At 32.7% G+C, this 25,327-nt stretch overlaps 1 protein-coding gene across 1 annotated transcript in view; it reads left to right on the forward strand.

Moving 5' to 3' along the window:
- LOC136028322 (dnaJ homolog subfamily C member 13-like) overlaps nt 1-25,327 on the forward strand; it is a 227,470-nt gene that overhangs the window by 166,557 nt on the left and 35,586 nt on the right. The window contains exons 24-29 of the mRNA XM_065706093.1: nt 2,669-2,860; nt 3,378-3,557; nt 9,056-9,223; nt 11,875-12,111; nt 19,762-19,927; nt 22,526-22,792. Coding sequence (XP_065562165.1) covers nt 2,669-2,860; nt 3,378-3,557; nt 9,056-9,223; nt 11,875-12,111; nt 19,762-19,927; nt 22,526-22,792 — 1,210 coding nt within the window. The remainder of the gene's footprint in view (nt 1-2,668; nt 2,861-3,377; nt 3,558-9,055; nt 9,224-11,874; nt 12,112-19,761; nt 19,928-22,525; nt 22,793-25,327) is intronic.

Genomic DNA, 25,327 nt, shown 5'->3' on the forward strand with positions numbered 1-25,327 from the left:
GGGCACAATTGCAATATTTGCGCACATTTCTAAAGAGGGCCTATGTTATGTAGGCTAGTATAGCTTAAGCAACATTTAATATAAAAAAGATCTTGAAAACAAACGAATCCACTTGCTTGGAGAAACGTTCATGTTTTATCCAAAGGAAATAGACCTTTAATTAAATCAAAATTTTGTTAAATTAAAATCAAATAAATTCTTATTTTGTTTTAAGTTCTCATGGGGAACGCTCCACCGCCCGTGATGCTAACAGCTTTTATTTCCTATTTACGATCAGGTTATTTAGTTACTTAGCTATTAGTTGATTAATATCAGTTTAACTCATTAATAATTAATAATTAGTTTATAATCAAATAATTAATATTAATAAATAGCTGATTGACTAAAATTTTTAATTAATCGATATGTTATTAATATAGATGATTCGCTTCTTTTTAGTTTTCTATTTTCTTTGGCATGTCTTGTTCCCGACATTCTGTAAGGTAGAAGTCGGTAGACTTCTGTAAGGCATTCTGTAAGGTAGAGTAGGTAGAAGTCGTAAGAAAAGATTTAAAGGATATCGGAAATTCTTGGGAGGGTATATAGAGGGAAGCATTGAATATATTGGGATGAAGGAGGAGCGGCCGTAGCTTTGTTGGCCTCAGGTGACTTGTGCTCATTAGTTTGTTAGTAGTAGAGTTGTAGAGGAGAATATCCCAAGGAACTTTCACACCCCGGAATAGGTGACGCTTGAATGATGCAATGCTGATCTTCACTATATCGAATTTGAATTGTTTTAATAGAAATAGTAAAAATGTAACGATATATATTGATTTGATAAGTCATTGTTTATTTACCTAGGTCTGTAAAAAGGAGACGGTGAACATATGAAACCAATTAGCGAAGCCAAGGTATGCAATCTACAACTTTAAACCACGCATTTGACAGACAAATGAATGGATTTGAGTTAGAATCTATAAATAAAAATGTTCTCCTCCAATAACCTTAGTAGAAAATTACTCATGAATCTGGAATGAATCATGAATCACCAATTTGATTCAGCAAATTCATAGAGGAGCAAATTTTAAACAATAGATTAGACCTTTTATAGTAAAAAAAGTGTTTAAAAACGGAATTTGAACCAATAAGGTTTTACCAACGTTTATTCAAATTTGTTCAGCAAAACGGATTGATTGAATTCGTAACAATTACAAAAAATACATAAAAAATTGAGTTGCATAAACAAAATTTGGAGAAATTCGTAACAAAATTGGAATTTCCATCAATTTTCCTGCAGAATGTTTATGGACCTGTATGAAGAGCAAACATAAGTGTTAGAAGAAAGAATATAGAATATGAAAAAACAAACATAAATAGAGGAAGAATATAAAAATTAGAATAAGAAGAAAGCAGTATAGAGTATGAAAAATTAGATATGTCTATTTTCTATAACTGTGTAACATGGTTGTGTATATATTGTAAAATATAACCGTAATATAATCTTGATCGCATATAATTTTAAAATAACCGTAATAATCATATAATGAGGTATGCGAGGTTATATATATATATATATATATATATATATATATATATATATATATATATATATATATATATATATATATATATATATCAGGGTGCTAGAATAGGCTTGGAAATTAATGTTAAGAAGACTAAGTCACTAAGGCTAGGAATAAATGAAGATGAAAAGGTGACGTTGGGTAACAAAAAGATTGATCAGGTTGGCAGCTTCACTTACCTTGGTAGTATTATTAGCAAAGACGGTGGGAGCAGTGAAGATGTTTAAAGTAGAATAGCTAAGGCTCAGGGTGTTTTTTCACAGTTAAAAGAAGTTTAGAAGAATTGGAAAAATAGTTTACAAACCAAGGTTAGAGTATTAGAAGCTACAGTGATGACAATCGTCAAGCATGGCTCTGAAGCATGGCACCCCAAAAAGCAGATGAAGATTTGCTAGATATTTTTCCAGAGAAATTGCCTACGGATTGTTCTGGGTACGCGACTGGCTGACCGTATTTCGTAAGTCTGCAAACCAAGATTAGAGTATTGGAAGCTACAGTGATGACAGTTTTCAAATATGGCTCTGAAGCATGGGTGCTCCGAAAAGCAGACAAAAATTTACTAGATTTTTTTCCAGAGAAATTGCCTACGGATTATTCTGGGTACTCGGCTGACTTACCGTATTTCAAACAGTAGGTTGCACGAAAAATGTGGTTCAATCCCGCTTTCTAGGGTTATAATGAAAGAAAGGTTGAGATGGCTAGGCCACGTTTGCGAATGAAGGATGACAGATTGCCAAAGATTGTCCTTTTTGGCCAACCGTCTGGGGTTACATGGAAAGCAGGTCGTCCTCGCCTGGGTTGGAAGGATGTCATAAATAAAGATTTAAAGGAAATGAATCTTCCTGGAAGGGTGTATAGAGGGAGTTCTTGAATAGATTTGGTAGGAGGAGCAGAGTGCGTAGTTGTGTAGGCCTCAGGCGGCTTGGTGCTGCAGTGAGTTATTAGTAGTTGTAGTAATCATATAATCATAATGTTCCAATAATCGTAAACATGGTTATATTAACTGAGTGTTGTTTAAGCGACTGAACTGAAGTGTCTCGTTCCAGTACAACGCCATTTCTATATGGGAAAAACTTATGTTTCAGTTATTTAAAACGTCTTTACAGGCTTTATTGGAAGCTTTCAGTCGGTGTTCTGGCATTTTGAATAAGTCATCAGTGCCTGAAGATGTTGCTGTGCAGGTATCATCCAACGTTCTCCTTTGCTTCACAGTTGCTGCTCGATTTCAGTCGTGTCGTGAGAGAGTTGCACAAATGGCAACTGTTATTAGTGAAGTCTGTAGAATTCTGTATTTTAAGGTAATTTTAATATCTTGCTCTCTCTCTCCCTCTCTCTCTCTCTCTCTCTCTCTCTCTCTCTCTCTCTCTCTCTCTCTCTCTTCTCTCTCTCCCTCTCTCTCTCTCTCTCTCTCTCTCCTCTCTCTCTCTCTCTCTCTCTCTCTCTCTCTCTCTCTCTCTCTCTCTCTCTCTCTCTCTCTCTCTCTCTCTCTCTCTCTCTCTCTCTCTCTCTCTCTCTCTCTTTCTCTTTCTCTTTCTCTCTCTCTCTCTCTCTCTCTCTCTCTATCTCTCTCCCTCTCTTTCTCTCTCTCTCTCTTTCACCAGTTCTTGATAACTAATGGAGTGCTTGATCCCCTCTCTCTTCTCCCCTGAAGTGAAAACTTTTTGCTGATCCAAATTATCTTTTCTCGTTATACTTGATGTGTAAGGATATATATGTGACTTATGCAGTTGTGACAATCCAAAAAACTACAACTTTCAAATGATATAATTATTTCTATTTATGCTTCAAATTTTACTCTTTTTCTTCTCTTTTGAGCACTTGACAAAGTTATGCTACACCGCGGCTCAATGTATCAGTGCTTTGGCTGCTGATAATGACCTCCAACTACAGTTGATACAGCATGGGGCCTTATGGCATTTGCTTCTTTTCTTCTTTGAATATGATTACACAATGGACGAAGGAGGAGTTGAGAGGAATGAAGATACTAATCAACAGGTCAGAGAGATATTTAATTTTTCATTCCTTTGCTTTTCTTTGTTGGCATTTGCCTCTTTTCTATTTTGAATAAGAATTTTTCTTCTTTTCTTTTCCTTTTCTTGACATTTACTTCTTTTTCTAACCATGAATTTTTCTTTTTTCTTTTATCCTTTTCTTTTCTTCTTTTCTTTTGTTTCCTTTGTTGGCTTTTGTTCCTTTTCTTTTGTTAGTATGAATGTTTCTCTTTTCTTTTCCTTTTTCTTTTCTTCTTTTCTTTTTCCTTTGTTTCCTTTGTTGGCATTTGCTTGTTTTATTTTTTTGATTATGATTACACAATGGGTGAGGGAGGAGTTGAGAGGAATGAAGATAGTAAACGGCAGGTTAGAGGGATATCCAATTTTAACTACTGTTGCTTTCTTTTGCAATTTTTAAGTCACAAAAAATCGCGATAGGCCAGTGAGGATAATGGACCAAATTCTTGGATCGAGATTGCTATTGGACTTAATTCAATTTTTGCGATATAGAATTTTAGAGTTCCTCTTATTTTTCATTTAATCTTTAAGTATTTATTTCCTCTTTCTATATAATGGAATTTATTTTACCCCCCCCCCCAAAAAAAAAAATACTGTTTAAAGTTTACAACTATTGATGAGACAAAGAAGTTCAGTTGAGACAATAGAAATAATTTAAACCAAATTAGAAGTGTCAAATTACGCTTAAAAATATTTTTCCATGTTTTCAGTGGATGTTGTCAGCAGAAATAAAAAACGTCTTAAAAGCACTGCACCTCTTGGAGATAAACTAAACTAAAAGTCAAAAACTAAATTAAAAATCAAATTTAAAATAAAAAAAAATCAAACTTCAAACTAAAAATCAAACGCTAGACTAAAAAATCAAATGAAATTTTGGGAGTTGACACTATCTACCTTAAATAGCACTGCTTATTGTTGCTGTTTTTTTTTTAGCTGTTAATCATGAAATTCTTTTTATTTGCCCTTCGATTTCTTAATTTTAAATTAGGTGTAGTTAGATTTAAAAAATTTTCTATGAGGCAGATCCAGATTAAAAGAGATTCCCATTTGTCTATATTGTACTAAAAATGCGTATATTTAAAAATAATCAACGGGTGTATTTTCCGCAAGGGGGGTGGGGGAATTGTCCGGGGGGAATTTTGCAAATGTCTGTCACTGTATGCTTGCCGAATAATGTTGGAATTATAAGAATAAGGGTAAACTAATATAAATTTGAAAGATTTCTAAGAATATTTTTGTTTCATCATGAAATTCATTATGCCATCAAAAAGATTCATGAAAATAGTTTTCATGCTACAGGTAATGTAAATTTAAAATTAAATAAAAATAATAATTAAAACAGGGATTTCAACAGTAAAGAAATAAATGTAGAAATATATATCACCAAGTTCATGTGCTGCACAGTTGTCAAGCAAAGCTGAGCATATCTAATGTTTATAGTTTGTATTCTTATATTCACTGCACTCATTTATGCTGGCCAAATTTGCAGCGCTGAATTCCGGTGGCATATTTTTATGTATATTTCTTAAACCTTAAAAATTTTGTGTTTAGTTCATATTTTTAGCGAATGTATCAGAGTTTCTAATAAAATCAGCCACGCTCTAATTTTTTTTCCTAGATGCGCTGGATAGTCTACGGCCTGACGGTCCGGCCCTAGATTGTGGGCTGTGGTACAAATTTCGTACAAATAAATAATAAAAAGCAATAATATCGGCCTATTATTAGCAACTAAATTTAGACCTTCTATCGAAATCCAAATTTGAGTAAATGTAAGCTTTTTTTTTCTCTTACTATAATTTTATTGTTCTTAATAGCGTTATTTTGAATTCTAAGAGTGATTGTATATAAGACATATAACATTGGGATTCAGTGCTGCAAATTTGGACATAATAAATGAACTTGGCGTGTGTAAAAATTACGAACTGCAAAGGGCCTTGTCGAAGGACCATGTGATCAACTCCCACACCGACATCGATTTTTGTGTATCATTTTACTTCTATTACAATTCTCGTCAATGTCTTTTATACACTTGGAATAAGATAAAACTTAAGGGTATTATAAAAACTTCGATTAAAGTGATCATTCGGCATTGGTAATTTATTGGTAATCTAAGAATGCATCTATTACAATTCTCGTCAATGTCTTTTATATACTTAGAATAAGATAAAACTTAAGGGTATTATAAAAGCTTCGATTTGATGAGTCGTTTGACATTGGTATTTTATTGATAATTTAAGAATGTATCTATTACAATTCTCGTCAATTTCTTGTATACACTTAGAAAAAGATAAAAGTTAAGGGTATTATAAAAACTTCGATTAAAGGGATCGATCGGCATCGGTAATTTAATGATAATTTAAGAATGCATCTATTACAATTCTCCCAATGTCTTTTATACACTTAGAAAAAGATAATTTCTAAGGATATTATAAAAACTTCGATTAAAGGGATCAATCGGCATCGGTAATTTAATGGTAATTTAAGAATGCATCTATTACAATTCTCGTCAATGTCTTTTATACACTTAGAAAAAGATACAACTTAAGGGTATTATAAAACCTTCGATTAAAGGGATCCATCGGCATCGGTAATTTAATGTTAATTTAAGAATGCATCGTTGCCTAGCCCTGTTAAAAAACTCTAAAAGAAGCTTAAATTTAAACTGTTAGAATTCTGATTTCGATTGTAGGTCTAGGTTTATTTTGATCAAAATTGAACTTTTCTGAAAAGAGCCTTTGTTTTTTAATGTTCTTTTTAATTATTAGTAATCTTTTTTAATTTTTAATTATTGATCGTATTCAAGGTAGCAAGTAAATTAATTGTGCCCTTTTTCGAAAGGTATTTCTTTTATTTTCTGCAAAAGTTACAACACAAGTTAAAAAGAAAAAGAAAACTAGTAGATAGGCTTAGGTTTTAAGGTTAACTTGGATTTTGCTGGGTACTTTTTTTGGTTTTTGGTTTGCTTTGGAGGGGTCTCAGGAACATGACTGAGTCCTCTCTTGTCAGCCTCTTGTTTTGGGTATGTTAATAATACTACTACTACTACTAACATATTCCTGCAGCACCAAGCCGCTTGAGCCCAACACAGCTACGCACGCTCCTCCTTCATCCCAATTCATTCAAAGCCTCCCTCTTTAAACCCTCCCAAGAAGCTCCCATTTCTTTCAAATCTTTCTTTATGACATCCTTCCACCCCAACCGTGGACGACCTGCTTTCCGTTCAGCCCTAGACGGCTGGCCGAAAAGGACAATCGGCAATCTGTCATCCTTCATACGCAGAACTTGCCGTAGTCATGTCGATCTTTCTCTCATTATAGCCATAGAAAACGAAATTGATCCACACTTTTCGTAAACCCTACTGTCTGAAATACGGTTATTCAGCCGGGTACCCAAAACAATCCGTAGGTAGTTTTTCTGGAAAACGTCTAGTAAATCTTCATCCGCTTTTCAGAGTGCCCATGTTTCAGAGCCATATTTGACCAATTCCGTCACTGTAGCTTCCAATATTTTAATCTTGGTTTGCAGACTTATCTTTTTATTCTTCCAAACTTTTTTTTAACTTTGAAAAAAAAAACACCCTGAGCCTTGGCTATTCTACTTTTAACATATTCACTGCTCCCACTCCCTTTACTGATAATACTACCAAGTTAAGTGAAGCTGTCCACCTTATCAATCTCTTCGTTACCCAACGTCACCTTTTCATCTTCATTTTGTTCCTAGCCTTAGTGATTTAGTCTTCTTAACATTAATTTTCAAACTTGAACTCGCAAAACCTCTAGAAGTTCATTCATTTTGCTCACATTTTTATATAGGATGCTTTAATCATCAGCATAATCTAAGTCCAGGGGAGTTTTTCTTCCCAATTTGATTCCTTGTTTTCCTATTGCCTAACCTGTGCTCCTTAAGGCAAACTCCATCAAAACGATCCATGCATAGGGCACAGTCCTAATGTGCCCTTCACAGACGATCCAGAGCACAGTCCTACTTAACACCTGATTTAATAAGAAACCAGCTACTAACCTCATTTTCTACATTGACCGTAGCAGTGTTATTCTTATACATAGCACTAATCATCTTAATATGTTTGGTATATCATACAAGGATAAGACCTTCACTAAAGCTCTTTTATCAACTGAATCGAATGCTTGCTCATAATCTATAAAACTGAGGACCAATGGTGTTTGGTGACTCTGGCACTTCTCAATTATTAACATAAAAATGAAAATTTGGTCGACACGTCCTCTACTTTTCTAAAACCGCATCATTCATCTCTTAAAACTTTGTTTACAACATCTCTCAGTCTAAAACATCATATTACTAAGTAATTTTCTACCTTCAGAGACCATACTAATGCCTATGCTAGGTATTTCCCCTTTTTCAAAAGTCATATTCATAATCTTCAGTAACTTATTTCTGCTTCGGAGCCACCTTATTTATGAAATTCATTTACGACACTATCAGTATCTCCAGCCTTATTATTTTAAAATCCTTTTAGTAATGTTGATAGTTCTTCATCACAAAACAATTCTTCCTGTAACTCTATCTCGGTTCAGCACATTCTCAAAATGTTCTACCGATCTCTCTTTGAATCTTTCCGTATCAGTAATTGTGGCCCCGTTCCTATCTTTAGCTGGGGCAAGTTCGGACTTCATACTCCTTCTCAATTTATTGACGTGCCAGTGCAATGTTTTGCTATTGTACCGTCTAGCTGCATCTTCCAGATCTTTGGTAATTTTATCCATGGCCTCCACTTCACACCTCCTTAGTCCATATTTCAATGCTTTCCCCACTTTCTTTACATTCCTTTTGCTGTCATATGATCTATAACTCAGATAATTCTTGTACGAGATCCTTCTCCTCTCTATTAAACATGAAGTATTTCACTAATATTCCTAACTGCAGTCCTAACTTCTTCCGTAAGACACCATCAGCAACTTCAAAAATTGTTTTCCTTAAGTTATTCAAAGTTATTTAAGTTATTCGGTTTACAATAACATAATCAATAAAGTTTGCTGCATTACCATCACCTGAATACTGTTTAAACTTATGGGTCACTTTATGACCAAACACCGTCTTGGCTATAACTAGACTGTTATACTTACAAAATTGCAACAGTCTGTAGCCATTAATGTTTTCTTTTTCTAGACTAAATTTAAATTGGCTAGGATACCATCTATCCCTATTTTCTACCGGCCTAGGCTTTAAAATCTCCTAATAAAAATACCATATTTCTACCTGAGACCCTGTCTATTTGCTCCTGTAGCTGTAAGTAAAATTCGTCTCAGTTACTCGTATCTCCGTCAGTCGGTTCTACAGGGGCATATACTACTATAACTCATACCCTGAACTTTTTTTAGTCATAAAATGAGCCATTAGTGCTTGATCGAAAACAAAATAAATCCTGAATAAGTACAAAAAATAATTGTAAAATAAAGCAGTGTGTTTTACAAGTTTATCTCGTATGTCTAACTGTTTTTATTATAGGAGGCATTGAACCGGTTAGCCAGAGAGGCTGTAAGAGCCTGTTCTCGACTTGGAGGCTATCTATCTGGTGACGACGCTACACCTTCCAATAATTTAGTTCGAGCATCATTGAGCGCTTTATTGACGCCTTTTGTCACTAGGCTAATGGAAACGGTTCCCCCAACTGAAGTATGTGTACTAAATAATTATAAAGCCTAATTAATTATAAGACCTTACCCAAATTGATTATAAAGCCAAATCAATTATAACACCTCACCCAAATTAATTATAATACCTTCAAATAATTTAGTCACCTTTTGTCACTAAGTTAATGAAAACGGTTCCTCCAGATGACGTATGTGTACTAAATTAATTATAACACCTTATCCAAATTAATTATAACACCTAAAAATAATTTAGACACCTTTTGTCACTAAGCTAATGGTAATGGTTCCTCCAGCTGAAGTATGTGTACTAAATTAATTATAAAGCCTAATTAATTATAACACCTTAGCCAAACTAATTATAAAGCCTAATTAATTATAACACCTTAGCCAAATTAATTATAACAGCTTCAAATAATTTAGAGCCTCATTGAGCTCCCTCTTGAAGCCTTTTGTCACTAAGCTAATGGAAACAGTTCCTCCAGCTGAAGTATGTGTACTAAATTAAAATTTGCAGAGTTAAACCATGTTTTCACATTTTCAAAGCACTTATATCAACACAAAAATGTCACTATTTGTAGCATTCTCACAAATGTGACACATAAAGTGACAAAAACACAAAAAAAATGACACAAAAAGTGAAAATAATGTCACTTTTTGTATCATTTTCAAAATAATATTTTTTGTGCAGTAATTAGTGAATTTGTTATCTGAGAACTCAAGAAGTTATTGAAATCCCAAAAATATGCTATTAAATGTATTATTTTATTATTTCATTTAATATGTTTAATTATCCATTAATTCTGTTGTTACCAATTAATTATTTTAATTATTTTTATTTATTAATTATAAAAATTTTTAACGTCAATTATAATTAATTTAATGCTAATTAAATAGAATTGCTTTATCAATTAATTAATTATTAAACAGAGATTTAATAATAAAATTGAAACAGTGTATCAAATAAACTTTTGTCAGCACTCTTTTTTTATTGTTCTTGGCTTTCACTGGAAAGTCGTCGTTTTTTTTTATTGCAAATTGTTCTTACAGCCTTTTTAATCAGTTTTAAACTTATTTAATCAGTCTTAGCCGGGCTTCTATAAAGTGACAACGTCAGTTTTATTCATTTGTAGATTTCTAATGTTTTGGAGTAGTTCTTTTTAATTAAAAGTTTTTATGTTTTCCCTTAGTTTTTATTCTTTTGCTGAAAATAACTGTTGAACATACAGTCAAAGTAGTTAGTTTTTTCTATTCTAGTAACTGTCGTCGCAGAATTCCCCATTTCTACATGCAAATAAAAATAGGTACATAAAAATTTGTAAACAGATTCAGAGCATAATTTATACCTTTATCTTTGGATGAATAACCCCTCATCAGCCTCTTTGCTTGAAATCGAAACGAAAATAACTGCAGTCCTGATGTCCATTAATATCCAAGATAATTCAAACCCTACCATTTGCTCTAGAATCTTTCCATTAGTTGTGCTGACTTCAAGTGGTTTTGTAAAGTTACATGTAAGTGATACGAGTTGCTGACAACTCAGCTGAGCTAGATTCCTAGGAGTTGGTGGTTTAGCTTGTGTTTTTGACTCCCCTTGTAGCATAAACAGAGATGAGGGATATTATATATTAATTTCTTTTTAAAACGAAAGTAAAACAGTTCAAAATAGGGATGATACCTTTTTATTGACAGTGAATAGATATAAAAATTTTTAACTGGATATTTCGAACACATATACAGTGTTCATCATGAACACTTTTGAATTGAATGAATCAATTTTGAGTTTTACTGCTGATGATGAACACTGTATATGTGTTCGAAATGTCCAGTTAAATATTTTTATATCTATTCACTGTCAATAAAAAGGTATCATCCCTATTTTGAACTGTTTTACTTTCGTCATGGAAAGGCAGTGTGGTCTTCGAAGTTTTGTTTTTAAAATATTTTCATGTAAATAACAAGCCGGAGCCTTGCCTAAATCGAATATTTGAAGTAGAAAATGAAGCTCTTGGGGACCAACATAAAAAATTGAACTTACTTAATAAATGAATTTACTTACTAACTGAACTTACTTAAGGGGATGCGGTAACTTTTTGAGAGCCTAAATCTCAGCTGTCAATAACTGTCAATTCAGAAACGAATTTTGATCGAAAACTCAAAAGGTACATTTCGAGCCGTATTTTTAAAACTTCTTTTTTCAAATATTCTAAATATCCTAATAATTTATATGATATAGTATATATCATAAATATTCCAAATATTCTGCTTGCCTTCCATACAGAAGAGATGTATGGAGATTAAAATAGCAATACCTGCTTCTAGTATAATAAGTTCATTATATACTCCACTACAATTGTTTTATTTTTCTTCTTTTTTTATATATTCTGTTTTATGGGGTTATTATATTCTTTACTACAACTGTTCTATTTTCTTGTTCCATTTTTTCTATTTTCTATTTGTTCTATTTTATAAAGTTATTATATTCTCCACTGCAAATATTCTATTTTTCTTTTTTTTTGTATTTTCTGTTTTATGGGGCAAACTATAATTGTTTTATTTTCTCTTTCATATTCTTTACTACAACTGTTCTATTTTTGTTTTCCATTTTTTATTTTCTTTTTGTTCTATTTTATAAAGCTATTATATTCTCCACTGTAATTGTTCTACTTTTTCCAGGTTTTAAAATCATTAAACAGCAACACACGTAATCCCTACCTGATTTGGGATAATTCAACACGTTTAGAACTTCTTGACTATCTAAACGAGCAACAGAAGAAGCAGATGAAATACGGTCTATCTGCTGTAGATCCAAGCTTTGGTGCTCAATTTGTGTATACCATACATAAAAAGGAGCTGATTGTTGGGAACATCTTTGTTCGTGTTTATAATGAGCAGCCTTTATTTACTATTCAGGTAAATGAATATTTCTTCTGTTGTGAAAATAATTTGTATAGAACAAATTGTTTTCAACAAAAAATACATATTTTCAAAGAAATTAAATTTTATGTTTAGAATAGTTTTCATTTCCTATAATCTACTACTCTTATTGTTTGTAATCCTTGTCGTTTTTGTAAGATGTCGAAAAAAAATTGATTAACTTTATTTTTCCAGTATTTTGTTGGTTGAAAAATAATCTAATACCAACAAGCATTGAAAAAAAATACTTCAACTTTGAAAAAAAAAAATCTAAAACCCAGTTTGATCAATTTCGTACTAAAATATGCTTAAACACATGAATTTATTATACTTGGATATAACTTGGTTTTTAGGTATGAAAACGCCTACGACGGGTCCAGCGAAGGGGGAATGTTTTTATATCAATGTCCTTGGTTACTTTAAAATAAATATTAAGCTTACGATGATGCACTGAAACAACTAAACTTGAATTCCCTTGATGGTCTTAGAAATGCATTGTTATATCGATTTAGCCAACACTACTAATCCTTGTTTATTACTCGACCTTGAGACCCCCTTGCCCCATGATAAAGGAAAAACGCTACACTCTGACTCATCGTAAAGGATCTCTGCGTGAATGACTAACCATCTGCCAGTACGGGAGGTATCTTAAATTTGTCAATTATATCCGCCTTAATTTCGCATTAATGACTTACCCAACTGCTAATGTTGGGAGTTATCTTGAATTTGTCCCTTACGTCCGTGTTAATGACTTGCCCAGCTGCTAGGGAGGTGTCTTAAATTCGTCCTTTGTTACCGCGTTGATGTCTTACCCAACTGCTAGTATGGGGAGGTGTCTTAAATTTTTCCCTTGTTTCCGTGTTAATGACTTACCCAACTACTAGTACGGGAGGTATTTTAAATATCTGTCTTATTTTATTCTGTTTTTAAATTATAACGCTTTTTGGAAGTATTTAACGTTTGATGGGGTTTAATTTATGCATTTGCTGGCGACTGGTTTTTTTGTTTTTTTTTCCAAAAATAGACTATAATAGTAAAAATATACAAAATCCTTTTCTAATTTATATTTCAAATTCTTCTTCTTTTTTTTCTTTTATCTAGAGTTCTTTGGTCTATACTGAAATATCCTGGTTGTAACTCCTTTCCTGGTTTCCTCTTCTTTTTCGTTTTCTTGATGATGGGTTTGTGATGCTTCATGTAATGTCTATAATCCAACCGAGTGTTGTTGTTTTTTTTCGTGTTGTTTTTTTTCTTGAAAATAAAATAAAAAACAGTCACGTTTCTTTCTTGTTTTTTACTGTAAGACTCCTGTGTTAATTATCATCTAATTCGTCAATGTTTCACAATCATCTCCCTTACTTTACTACCTATCTACCTTACCTCTGACTCGGCATTTGATAGCTTTCTACCTTTCTAATTCCTCACATACCTAATTTATCTCTCTAAATACATTTTATTTACTTTTTTCCAAAAAAACTTTTTTGGGAATTTCCCCATTCATACGATTCTCCATCCGTAAATTTACGATACAACAATTTCAAAACTCACATGCTAGCTACGTATGGTGGCAAGGGGATGCTCCTATTCATTAGGCTTTAACATACAACATTAAAATTCAAATTTACATTACATATACATTTTTCAACTTCAACATACTTTCACTTTTCTTGTAACACTTCAAATTCACATAAAAAAAATAACAGCACCATTTTTTTTTAAATATATCACATTTCATCATATTCTGCTTTTGCTGGGCCTTGCATTGTTGGGTAGCTACAACAATCCTCGAAAAATTTCCCAAAAATCAAACATTACACAATCCAGGTGAATCGTATCCCTTTCAATATAAAAAATAAATTCCATTAATTCAAATTTAACTCTTTAAGTCTAAACTGTATATTCTAAGTCTCAAAGAATTCTAATCTAAGCTCAATATTTTTTTGTATCGTATAAAATCCTAAGGTATATTATTTCTATATTCCCTAAAATTATATTCAATCATGAGCCCCATACATTCTAAATATTCAATTACATTTAAGTCGTACCTAATATTTAAACTTGAAATTACTGAACAAATCTTGAAGCTAACTATTATAATCCGAAAATTCAAATCAAACTCCAAAACAAAAAACTTCATTAAAAGTTCGAAATATTTAACTTAAATTCTAAAACTATTCCATAAATATATATTCCATCTTTTTTTATATACCAAAATTAAAAACTCTCTTTTCTAATATTTTACCCAAATCTTTATCACAAAATGAAAAAAATCATACAAGTATAAAAACTTAAAACTTTAAATACTTTAATTCTTCCTCAACTCTCCTTTTGCTTTTTTTTATTGTTAATAACACATCCTTACCCACCAAGACACAAAAACATTCTTTTCTACTTTAGACCAAACACTTCCTCAATTTTCTTACATTTTATAATTTTCATCCTTTTCGATTCTGTTTCCACATGATTTATCACATCATAATCTTCCATCTGTTTTTCTTTTCGCTTCCACGTGTAATAACAAAAATACGGTACGATGTACACTATTGTCCTTATATAGGCCTCATAATCTACTTTAGGTACAGAGCTTTCTCTAAATTAAGTTCATCTGTTTTATTTGTAACACTCGCTAGTAAATTCCTTAGTCCTGCTACATTTGTTTCTTGTTTTTCATGTTCTAGCATTATGTGACATTGCGTTTCTAGTTTTTCTCGCATAGTTTACACAGTCCATTACTACCACTAATATTCATCTTTACTTTCGACTCTAATGTGGGTAACAAATTATGCATAAAGAAAAACATGTGTTCTTCAACTTTTGGCGGCAAGAGGCAACTTTCGTAGTATGAAACTTATGTCCATCTCTTCTTCACTGTAACTGCCATGTTCAATGATCTTTAGTGGAGGAAGCTATTTCTCTTTCATAATATTCCTTAAGTTTTTCTTTGTCAATTTTTCCACTTATCTCATGTGACACTCCTAATTTGTCTATTTCATAAATTTCTTCGAATGCTTGATTATATTTTGGAGGATATTTCTTTTCTTTTCATTTCCATATATCATACCATGCTCTTGCTGGTGATTCTTTTTTACTTTTCCAACATTGTACAAACGAAAAGTTATTTCATCTTGCATCCCACCCTGTATGACCTGAATTCAATTTTGGTTGCTATGTATGAACATATTTTCTGTTTTCAATATAGGTTGAAATTTTTCATTTCGTATTGACTTGTAACTTGTACTCACAATTTACTTTAGATGTGTTTTTTTTTTTTTGTTGTGAAACAAAGGACAGATACCATAAAACTGGGAAAGCATAAGTGTTCACATACTGGCCTTCTGGTGAACAGCCAGACCTTTTCCATTTCCTAGTCTAAGGGCATTTTGAATTTCAATATCGTACTTATCCAGTTTTCACTTTCCGTTCGGCTCCAACTTCTTTGAAAAAACATACCCAATATTCTGATTTTATTTTTCCTTTCTCGGAATTCCCTCACACATCTCATCTACTTCGTCTCCCAATGATAGAATTTCACACTTATCTCTATTGAGCTATAGCTTGAGGATGTCACAATATTCATCTATGCATTGAACGGCCACTTGGAAATCATCTTCAGTTTCTGTGTACGTTGTCAGATCATCCACAAAACTGTTCAACTTCATTGCCACATTTTCTATTATAATGCTGTTTATTTCCTTTTCTAAATATTTAACTAACGGGCCAAAATACAGTTCAAACAGTCAAAGACTCAGCGGGATCATTGGTGCACTCTAGTTTCTGCTTCAAATTCTCCTGTAATATCGCTATTCACACAAATTTCTTTTACTATTTTTTCAATTATCCTATTTATCCATTTTATGAATGTCTCATGGAAACCGTAGTAATTCATGATCCATACTAGAATATTTTTTTTCTTATTTTACAGAAGGCCTTTTTAACATTCTAACTCGTTATAATGTGCTATATTTTTTGTTTTTCCTTTCGACTTCCTGCTTGTATTATTATATTAGTCACTATATCTGCTGTTTCCCGGTTTTCTATTCCTCCTCTTTGGGTTACACTTAATATGGATGGTAGCACCTTTTTTAGACGGTTTGCTAATACTTTAGACGTAATTCTGTAATCGCAATCTGTAATAAGCCTCCAGTTCTTGAGGTCTTCAAGGCTACCCCTTTTTTCCGGTATTAATTTTGTCATTCCTAAACACTTATTTAGTGATTCATTAAACACATCTTTCAGATTTTCTACGATTTCTTCAACATGTCTTTTATAAAATTCGTAATGTATTCCGTCAAGTCCTGGTGTTTTATTGTTATCCGTCTTCAGTATAGTTTTCTTTATTCCTTCTTTTGTTAATTTAGCCGTTAGTATATCATTTTCTTTCTTTGTCACTTGATTATATTCAATCTTCCGAAAGAATTCGTCCACTCTCTCTTTTTCTTCTCCTGTCTCTCTTGTCACATTATTGTAGAAGGATTTCACTTCTTCTAGGATATCTGCCATTTTCTCAGCTGTTTCCCCATTCTTCTTTTTAACTCTTTTTAAGAGTTAAAAGACAATGACGAAACTTCGCATTTTGCTGTTATACTATAGACTTCTGCCTTCTTTTTTTTCTATTTCTCTTATTTCGAGTAGAGTCTCGATGTGCTCCTTATTTTGATTTTTCCCTTTTTTTATCTCTTTAGTTCATAAACCATTCTATAAAGATATTTCAGATGCTCATCGCCAGTTTTTGATAATTCTAGTGAAATTGTCGGTACCTCTTGCGTAATTCTGGACTTCTTCGTCTGTTTCCAGTATTCGGGTAGCAGCTTGGAATGTATTTCCTTTATCGATTTCCATATCTTCTCTATTTTTGTCTTACATTCGTCACTTCTAAGGACTGCAGTATTCATTTTCCATGTAGGTTTCTTTCTTGTTTCTTGCATTTTTTCGTTTTTGTTTGCCACTAATACTGCATTGTGATCCATGAAAGACGCTATCTTGTGTTCTATGTTTGCCACACTTTGTATGAGTACATTTGATGCGTAAAGTCTGTTCATAGATAACTTCGAAGACCACACTGCCTTTCCATGACGAAAGTAAAACAGTTCAAAATAGGGATGATACCTTTTTATTGACAGTGAATAGATATAAAATTATTTAACTGGATATTTCGAACACATATACAGTGTTCATCATCAGCAGTAAAACTGTTTCACTGCTGATGATGAACACTGTATATGTGTTCGAAATATCCAGTTAAATAATTTTATATCTATTCACTGTCAATAAAAAGGTATCATCCCTATTTTGAACTGTTTTACTAAAGTCTGTTCAAGTCTTGATCCACCTCCATATTTTCCTACCCAGTTTATTCTTGTAAAACTGTTTATCTTCTTAAATTCCTCCCATGAATCTAACAATTCTACTCCATTTATCACCTCAACCAATGCTCTGCAAATATTCTCTTCTCGGGCTATGGCATCTTTCTTACTTGTTGCACAGCTAAAATCGTCGAGTATAATGAATTTACAGAAGTTTTGGGGATAAATGCTGCAATATCTTGCCGGAAAAATTGCTCTCTGTTTTTCCTATTTTGGGATCTGGATGGCGCATAAACATTGATATATGTTCTTCCATTTATCACTCAACTAATAATTCTTCCTTCTTCGTCGATTCTGACATTTTTGGGCTCTAACTGTTGTTTATATACCACTGCTACACCGCGCTATTACAAGTGTTTGTTAAGTATCTGAACTCTGGTTCTACGCTTCTTAAATTATCAGTATCACTTTCTTGTATAAGAGCTAATTCTATACTTTCCATCAGCAGAAAGTCTCTTAAAAGCTGCTGTCTCTTTCTTTGCTTCAGTCCATCTACATTTGAACTTCTAAGTTTTTTGGATCCGATTCTATTTTCTTTTCATTCTCCTCTTCCTCATGGGCTCTCGTTTTTTTCTCTTTTTATGAGTCACTAGATGATGTTGACGCATTCATTTCTGCCTCTATCATGTTCACCAATATATTATCCACTTACTCGTCCACCTCTAGCACCTGTGTAATGCTATTCAGCATAGTTTCCGTATTTTTGATGCGTTCCAGCTTTCCATATTCTTTCTCATTTTATTCGCTTTTCTTAAACTGTCCGTTTTTATTTCTTTTCATCTCCCTTGCTGTGATTCCTAGTTTAAATTGGCTACGAGGCCGCATATTTGTGTTCTCTTCTTCTTATTCACTATCTTCGTCGTTTTCCATTATATCAGCTGTCTTCCTTTTATATTTTTCCTTTAGCTCTTTCTTCGTAGCATTGTTGTTAATAACACGGTTGTTAGTTATTCTTTTGCTAACAAAGCCTTTTTTTATGAATAAAACTATTTTAGAAAACTTTTGTTAAATAAAATAAACTGCTGTTGTAAATTCTCGAGTTGCTAATACGATTTTATTTTTTTTATATTTATAAACTGTTCTTTTAAAAACCTGTTGTCAGCGAAACCGTTGTGTCCTTTTTGTTTGTTAACAAAACTTATGTTGTTAACAAAACTTAACAAAGGGTTCAAGAACCTTTTGTTAAACGAAATAAATCGCTGTTGTAAGTCCTTCCGTTGCTAATACGATTTTTTATTTATTTATATATAAATATAAATATATAAATAATTTATAATATATAAATAATTTATAATAAATAATTTATAATATATATAAATATATAAATATATATTTATATATAAATTTTATTTATTTTTTTATTATTTATAAACTGCTGTTACAACACATTGTTGTTAACAAGACTGCTTTTTTATTTGCTTGTTAACAAAACTGTCGTAACAAAATGTTTTGGATAAAAATAAACTGCTGTTTAAAATCCATCATTTGTCAACACGTTTTTTTTATATCTGTAGAGAAATCGTTCGGAAGGCAAAAAAAATAGAACTGGTTACCTTATGATATTTGTTTCTTTTTTTTGTCTTTTTAGTCATTGCCACAAACTCCATTTTGTTATTGCAGTTGATCCTGATTCACAAGAAGAATCTCAAATTACGACAAAAAGATGTAATGACAAAAAGTAATGACAAAAAGATGTAATGACAAAAAGTAATGACAAAAAGATGGAAACCTGTGCTAAAGAGGATGTTTATTTGTTTACGAAACTCTTACGTAGAGTAATCTTATGAGAGTGAAATAACTTCATGTTTTTTTTTTAAGTTTCTCTTGTATAATTTAACTTTCCTTCTAAAATTATTGCCATTTTCTCAAAAGTATTCGGAAATTCGAAATTTAGAAAAAAATTTTGGTATTTAGGACCAGTCTCTGACATAATTTCTTTCGATACTTTTTTCAGGTTGTATCAGACATTAAAGTTTTTGCAAAATAAGTTCAAATGCTTTTATGCTATTGCTATTACAAGTTCTGTTAGGAATTCATAGTTCCACACTTAAGAATTCATTTAAATTAAAACAGAAAGAAATATTTTTTTTATCGAAAGGAACACAAATTTTGTGGTCTAACGTCCCAAAAATAAAGGAATATAGACATGCGTTGAAATTCAGGCAGATATAACTGTTACTTTATTGTTTCTGATCTCTTGCTAGAATACATTATAGTACTTGGGTTAACATTTATTTTTATATTGTTTGTTTTCTTTTTGAAGAATTATTCTTTTTTCCATTAGAATCCCAAAGAGTTTGCGCAAAATCTTTTGTCTTTCATTGGATCTCAGGTTCAATATCTGCACTCCAAACATTCCCTACCTGTGCAAAACTCATCTATCCAGGCCAAGTTTGATGATCTTGAAGCCGTTCTGGAAGCTCTAGGAAATCTAATCAAAGCTTACCCTGGTAAGTCTTGTCTATGATTTTTTCGTAAGTGTTATTAAATTAATATTATTTATTAATTAATTAGTTAATAATAAGTTATTACTTAGAAGTAAAAATTAATAGCTAAGAATGTATTATTACTACAAAACCAAATGCCCAAAAGTAAAACGTCTTATTCATCCGAGTTGAAGAAATCCCATAAAAAATTTGTAAAATAAACTAAGTAATAACATTTATGTCTGCTGTGGTAGCTCAAAAGGTGGTTTTTGACATTGTCATTTGTGAAATTGTCATTTGGCGTCATGTGACATTTGTGATAAGGGTGTTTTTGACGAGGGCGTTTGTGACGCTATCAAACTTGGTTTGGGATATTACATTCAATGCTTCCACTATTTAGAAATTTTTGTGATTGCCTGAATTTCCACGAATGAAAATTTGACTTTCCAACGTTGATCCGAAAATTAACCTTAACGAATTTTTTTTTTTTTTATGTTTCGTTCCTACTTTTGTGTGTGTATGAACAGTAATTCTCAAAAGCTTTTGCAGAAATCACTTTTTTGGGGGAATGCCAAAAATTTTGGGATACTCTAAGCACTGATTTTGTTTAATAATGCCTTATCGATTGTATTTCAATTTATTTTTCGCATTCCCAATTTTTTTTTTATGATTATAATTTTCTTATTCCTTCTATAATTATATTGTTAGATACAAATTAATTATTATCTATTTTTTATTTGATTAACTATTATGTTACAAATTATCATTCTTTTTTTCTTAATTTAAAAGTTATTATGTTACGTTTTCTGTAAAACTCAGATTAAGATATTACGTTCATTACGCTTTATAAATTGAATTGATTCCTTTTTTCTTATATCCAAGGTCTCGTTATATAGTTATAATCGAATTATTCGTTTTGTTTTTATAGTATAAATTACAATTGGGTATGATTATTTCAATAATAATTGTTGATTATGGGTTTTATTAATAAATATTTCCTTCCAGATTATATTATTATATTATTATATGCAATTATATGTTATTATTATATGTTATTATATGTATTATATGTTATTATATGTATTATATGTCATTATATGTTATTATATGTATTATTATATGTAATAATATTACATATTATTATCTGTTTTGTCAAACTTGGAATAATAAATAAAGAACTTTAAATATTTTAACTTGGAATAAGATATTGCATTCAACCTGCTCTATCGGTTGAAATTTATTTTATTTGGTGTTTAAGATGCTAGGTAATGACTTTTTTTCTGAATGTATCAGTTTCCTAGTCGTAGAAATAGTTAAAAATGGAGCTTTAGGTATCATGATCTCTTTTTGCTGGATTTATGATGCCAAAGTACTCGTATGTGCAAAAAAGGGAAAAGCTGGTCATAGATTCGTTAATCTAAAGCCTATGGAAAAAGTAGAAGGTTCGCAGGGAGCTTCCCATAATTTGAGCTGTATTTCTTAGATTGAAACAAAAATGTGCTCCAATGGAAATAACTTTGACTAAATTTCGCCCTAAATCTTACAAACGAGTTGTGTCTATGAAAACAATGATATTTTAAATACAATTTTGCTTGGCATAAAAGAACCTATGGGCTGAACATTGGGGAATCAGAGAGCAAATGCCCCCCCCCTGCTCCCCCCTCCCCTAGTTTCTCCATTCTTTCAATGAAAATAACAAAAAAGGTACTTTTAATAAAAATATTCTCTCCCCAAAAGAAGTTTTTTCCTAAAATCCAGGGGTGCAAAAAAAAACCTAAGGAGGGGAAAATCTAGAGGACACACTCCCAATTGAAAGTAAACCCCAGTGACACCCCTGCATATAAGTAAGTATACGAGAAACCAAATAATTTTTCATTGTCTCTGCATTAAAATAAAAAACTACGCTTAATATTCTTTTAATCTCCTTTGCCTTTTTTCTGTTCAGGTTGGCCGCTGAATCATCTTATATGATGTAATTTGTCATGAAAAGGGCTAAGTGCTAGTTTCGCCTACCACATTTTGAGTCATCACGAAGGCATTTTAATAAATACTTATTGTAGTTAGAACTAAATGTTATCAACGATTTTTCCAGAATATTGAAAAGATAGATCTTAATTTCTTTCCCTGGCCAGTGTTTTTGTACTAGCTTGAGTATATTGAAAAATGATACCCAGTTTTGGGTGCTGGCATCTGCTAACAATATCTGTTTGGATTGAGTTCAATTCCAACATGCCCAAAAACAGTTTTTGATTAAATAAAAAACAAAGGCTAGTAAAACAATTTTTACATTTCACATTTTCTATTTTTATCAGCTGCCATGCAATAGATGGAAGATATGACTTCTTGTCAAAATTATAATCCCAATTTATCGTCTAGTTACATATGACTTTTGATCCCTTTTTTCGACCGTTTCCAGCTATTATTCCATTAATCATAGTGCTGGTTTACTCTTCTCCCTCCCCCCGCGCCCACCCTCGCTTGTGGGAAAAATTATATTAAAATTTGTTTTCTTGGTTAATAAATTTTCTAGGGTTCACTTTCACGATTGAGCTGTGTTTACAGAAAGTGAAATTTGGTTCTATTTTACTATCTCTTAGTAATCTTCGTTTTTTTATCTTCTAGGGGTTGAAATCATGTGTGTTGGCCATTTCAAGTTATTATTCTCTCTATTACTTTTAACAAATAAACCTGGAATTGTTATGAAGAGCCTTTTAATAATACAGTTTATATCCGGCACTAAGCAATGTGTTGATGACCTGATTCAGTCTGAAGTCTTGGGATCTCTTCTTCTTCTTCTATTAGACGCAACGGATACTTTGGATTTGGTTTTAGGAGTATTATTTGGATTAATGGTTAATACTGGACTCGTAAAAGAAGCATTTTCAAAAGGTAAGTGTTAAGAGTAGCAGTTTTTTTCCCTTGTAGTGATTTAGAACTCAAATGCAACTGAGAAAATAGTGGTATTTTATCTTTTTTTTTGTTCATTGCAATGGTAGTAAAACACCAATTGTGACCCCTTTGTTTGTAGTGGGGTTTGGCCTCCATCTTTTTTGAGTTGAGAAGGTCTGCATTTTTATATATAATTTGTTAGGTTTTTATGGCACTTGGTATTTACCAAGTGACATCTAGCGATCGCAATTTCTGTCTGTCTGTCTGTCTGGTCCCGGCTTTGCTAGTTTGGGCACTTCTAGATAAGCTAGGACGATGAAAGTTGGCAGGTGTGTCAGGGACCAGACCAGATTAAATTAGAAATAGTCGCTGATAGGATCTTAATGAAACTTGATATATAGAAAGATATCATGTCCCAGATGCTCCGTTTTCAATTCGGATCGGATCCGGGGATAATTCGGGGGTGGAGGGGGGAACGGAAATCTTGGAAACCGGAAATCTTGGAAAACGCTTAGATTGGAGAGATCGGGATGAAACTTGATGGGCAGAATAAGAACAAGTTCTAGATACGTTATTGGCGTAATCGGACCATTCCGATCTCTTTGGCGGAGTTAGAGGGATTTCTAGTGCTTTAGTAAGTTGGAGAATAAGCACAAGCTCTAGATGCGTGATTGACATAACCGGACCGGATCAGCTCTCTTTGGGGGAGTTGGTGGGGGGTCCAGTGCTTTGGCGAGTTTGGTGCTTCTGGACGTGCTAGGACAATGAAAATTGGTAAGCGTTTTAAGGACCTGCACAAATTGACTTGATAACAGTCGTTTTCCCCGATTCGACCGTCTAGGGGGCTGAAGGCTTTTGGCTCTTCGCTTTTCCGACCTCGTCACAAGTGCCATAAGAGCTTTTGTTAGTATATCAGTTCTTATCAACAGTATATTGTATTGATAATGTCAATTTAATTATCTTATTTTGACTTGTAAAGGAAAGGATTGAAAGTAGGAGTCTTATCTTTTTCTTTCAGTGATCATTACAATGCTAGCAGAAAACCAATTGTGACCTCTTTGTCTGTAGCAAATTACTTGTAGTACAGTCATTCCAAGGTTTAACCTTAAATAAATTACAATATTTTTGATTTTGGTACTATCCAAACTGGAAAAGAATTATCTACAACATAAAAACTGCCAAAATCGAACAAGGGGAAATTGACCGTTTTTCGTCTTTTCTCCTAAAACGATGACTTTTAAAAACAACTTAATTTTGCACGTATAGTAAGTCGGTAATATGTAAATCTGTTACGTAGATAACGAGAATGCACTTGATTTTTGTTTTGGATGCTCATTGTCATTAGGGGGACGCTCAGTGCCTCCCCCCCTCCTGCCCGTTAGTCAAACGTTGATATAGGTATGAGAGCAACATTACGCGAAGTTGAATTCATACACAAAGAAATTGGACTTCTAGTTAAAGGCTGTGCAATAGCGCTGCCTAAGTAAAGAACGATGTTGGCACAATAAATTATTTATTTTTTGTTCAGACAAAACCTTGTATCGAAGGAGCTGTCACAGAAACTTAAAAAAGGGCTCAATCGACTGGAAATTGAGAGGGCAATTAACCCCCCTCCCACCCCTACAATACCCCCAAACACATTCAATAAAATTTTTTAAATAGCCATTGTGTTTAACACACTTGAAAGATTTGGAAATTATGTCCTTGAGGATAGCATCCCCCCACAGCTCTCAGGGCAAGGGTTGTAAGTTATGTCCTGGGGGCATATAAGGTATATATAGAAGGTTTTGTTGTAGAAACGGTGTTGTTGTCAAAAAGGGCTCATTTGATTGGAAATTGTGAGGGCTAGCGGCTTTTTTATGGCACTTGGTATTTACCAAGTTATGGGATGGTTAATTCGGAAAAATAAAAAAACATGAGGTGTTTTTAACTTATGAACGGATGATCGGATCTTAATGAAATTTGATATTTAGAAAGATATCGTTTCTCAGAGCTCTTATTTTAAATCCTGACCGGATCCGGTGACATTGGGGGTAGTTGGAGGGGGAAACCTAAAATCTCGGAAAACGCTTAGAGTGGAGAGATCGGGATGCAACCTGGTGGGAAAAATAAGCACAAGTTTTAGATACGTGATTGACATAACTCTAACAGATCCGCTCTCTTTGGGGGAGTTGGGGGGGGGGGGTTAATTCTTAAAAATTAGTAAAAACGAGCTATTTTTAACTTACGAAGGAGAAATCGGATCTTAATGAAATTTCATACCTAGAAGGACCCGGTAACTCAAATCTCTTTTTTAAAATCCGGACCGGATCCAGTGTCTTTGGGGGGAGTCTGGGGGGTGGACCGGAAATCTTTGAAAACGCTTAGAGTAGAGAGATCAGGATGAAACTTGGTGGGAAGAATCAGCACAAGTCCAAGATACGTGACTAACATAACTGGGCCAGATCCATTTTCTTTGGGGGAGTGGCGGGGAATTTGGAAAATTATGAAAAATTAGGTGTTTGTTACTTACGAACGGGTCATCAGATCTTAATG

This window comes from Artemia franciscana, chromosome 6 (genome assembly GCF_032884065.1).
Source record: "Artemia franciscana chromosome 6, ASM3288406v1, whole genome shotgun sequence".
NCBI lineage: Eukaryota > Metazoa > Arthropoda > Branchiopoda > Anostraca > Artemiidae > Artemia > Artemia franciscana.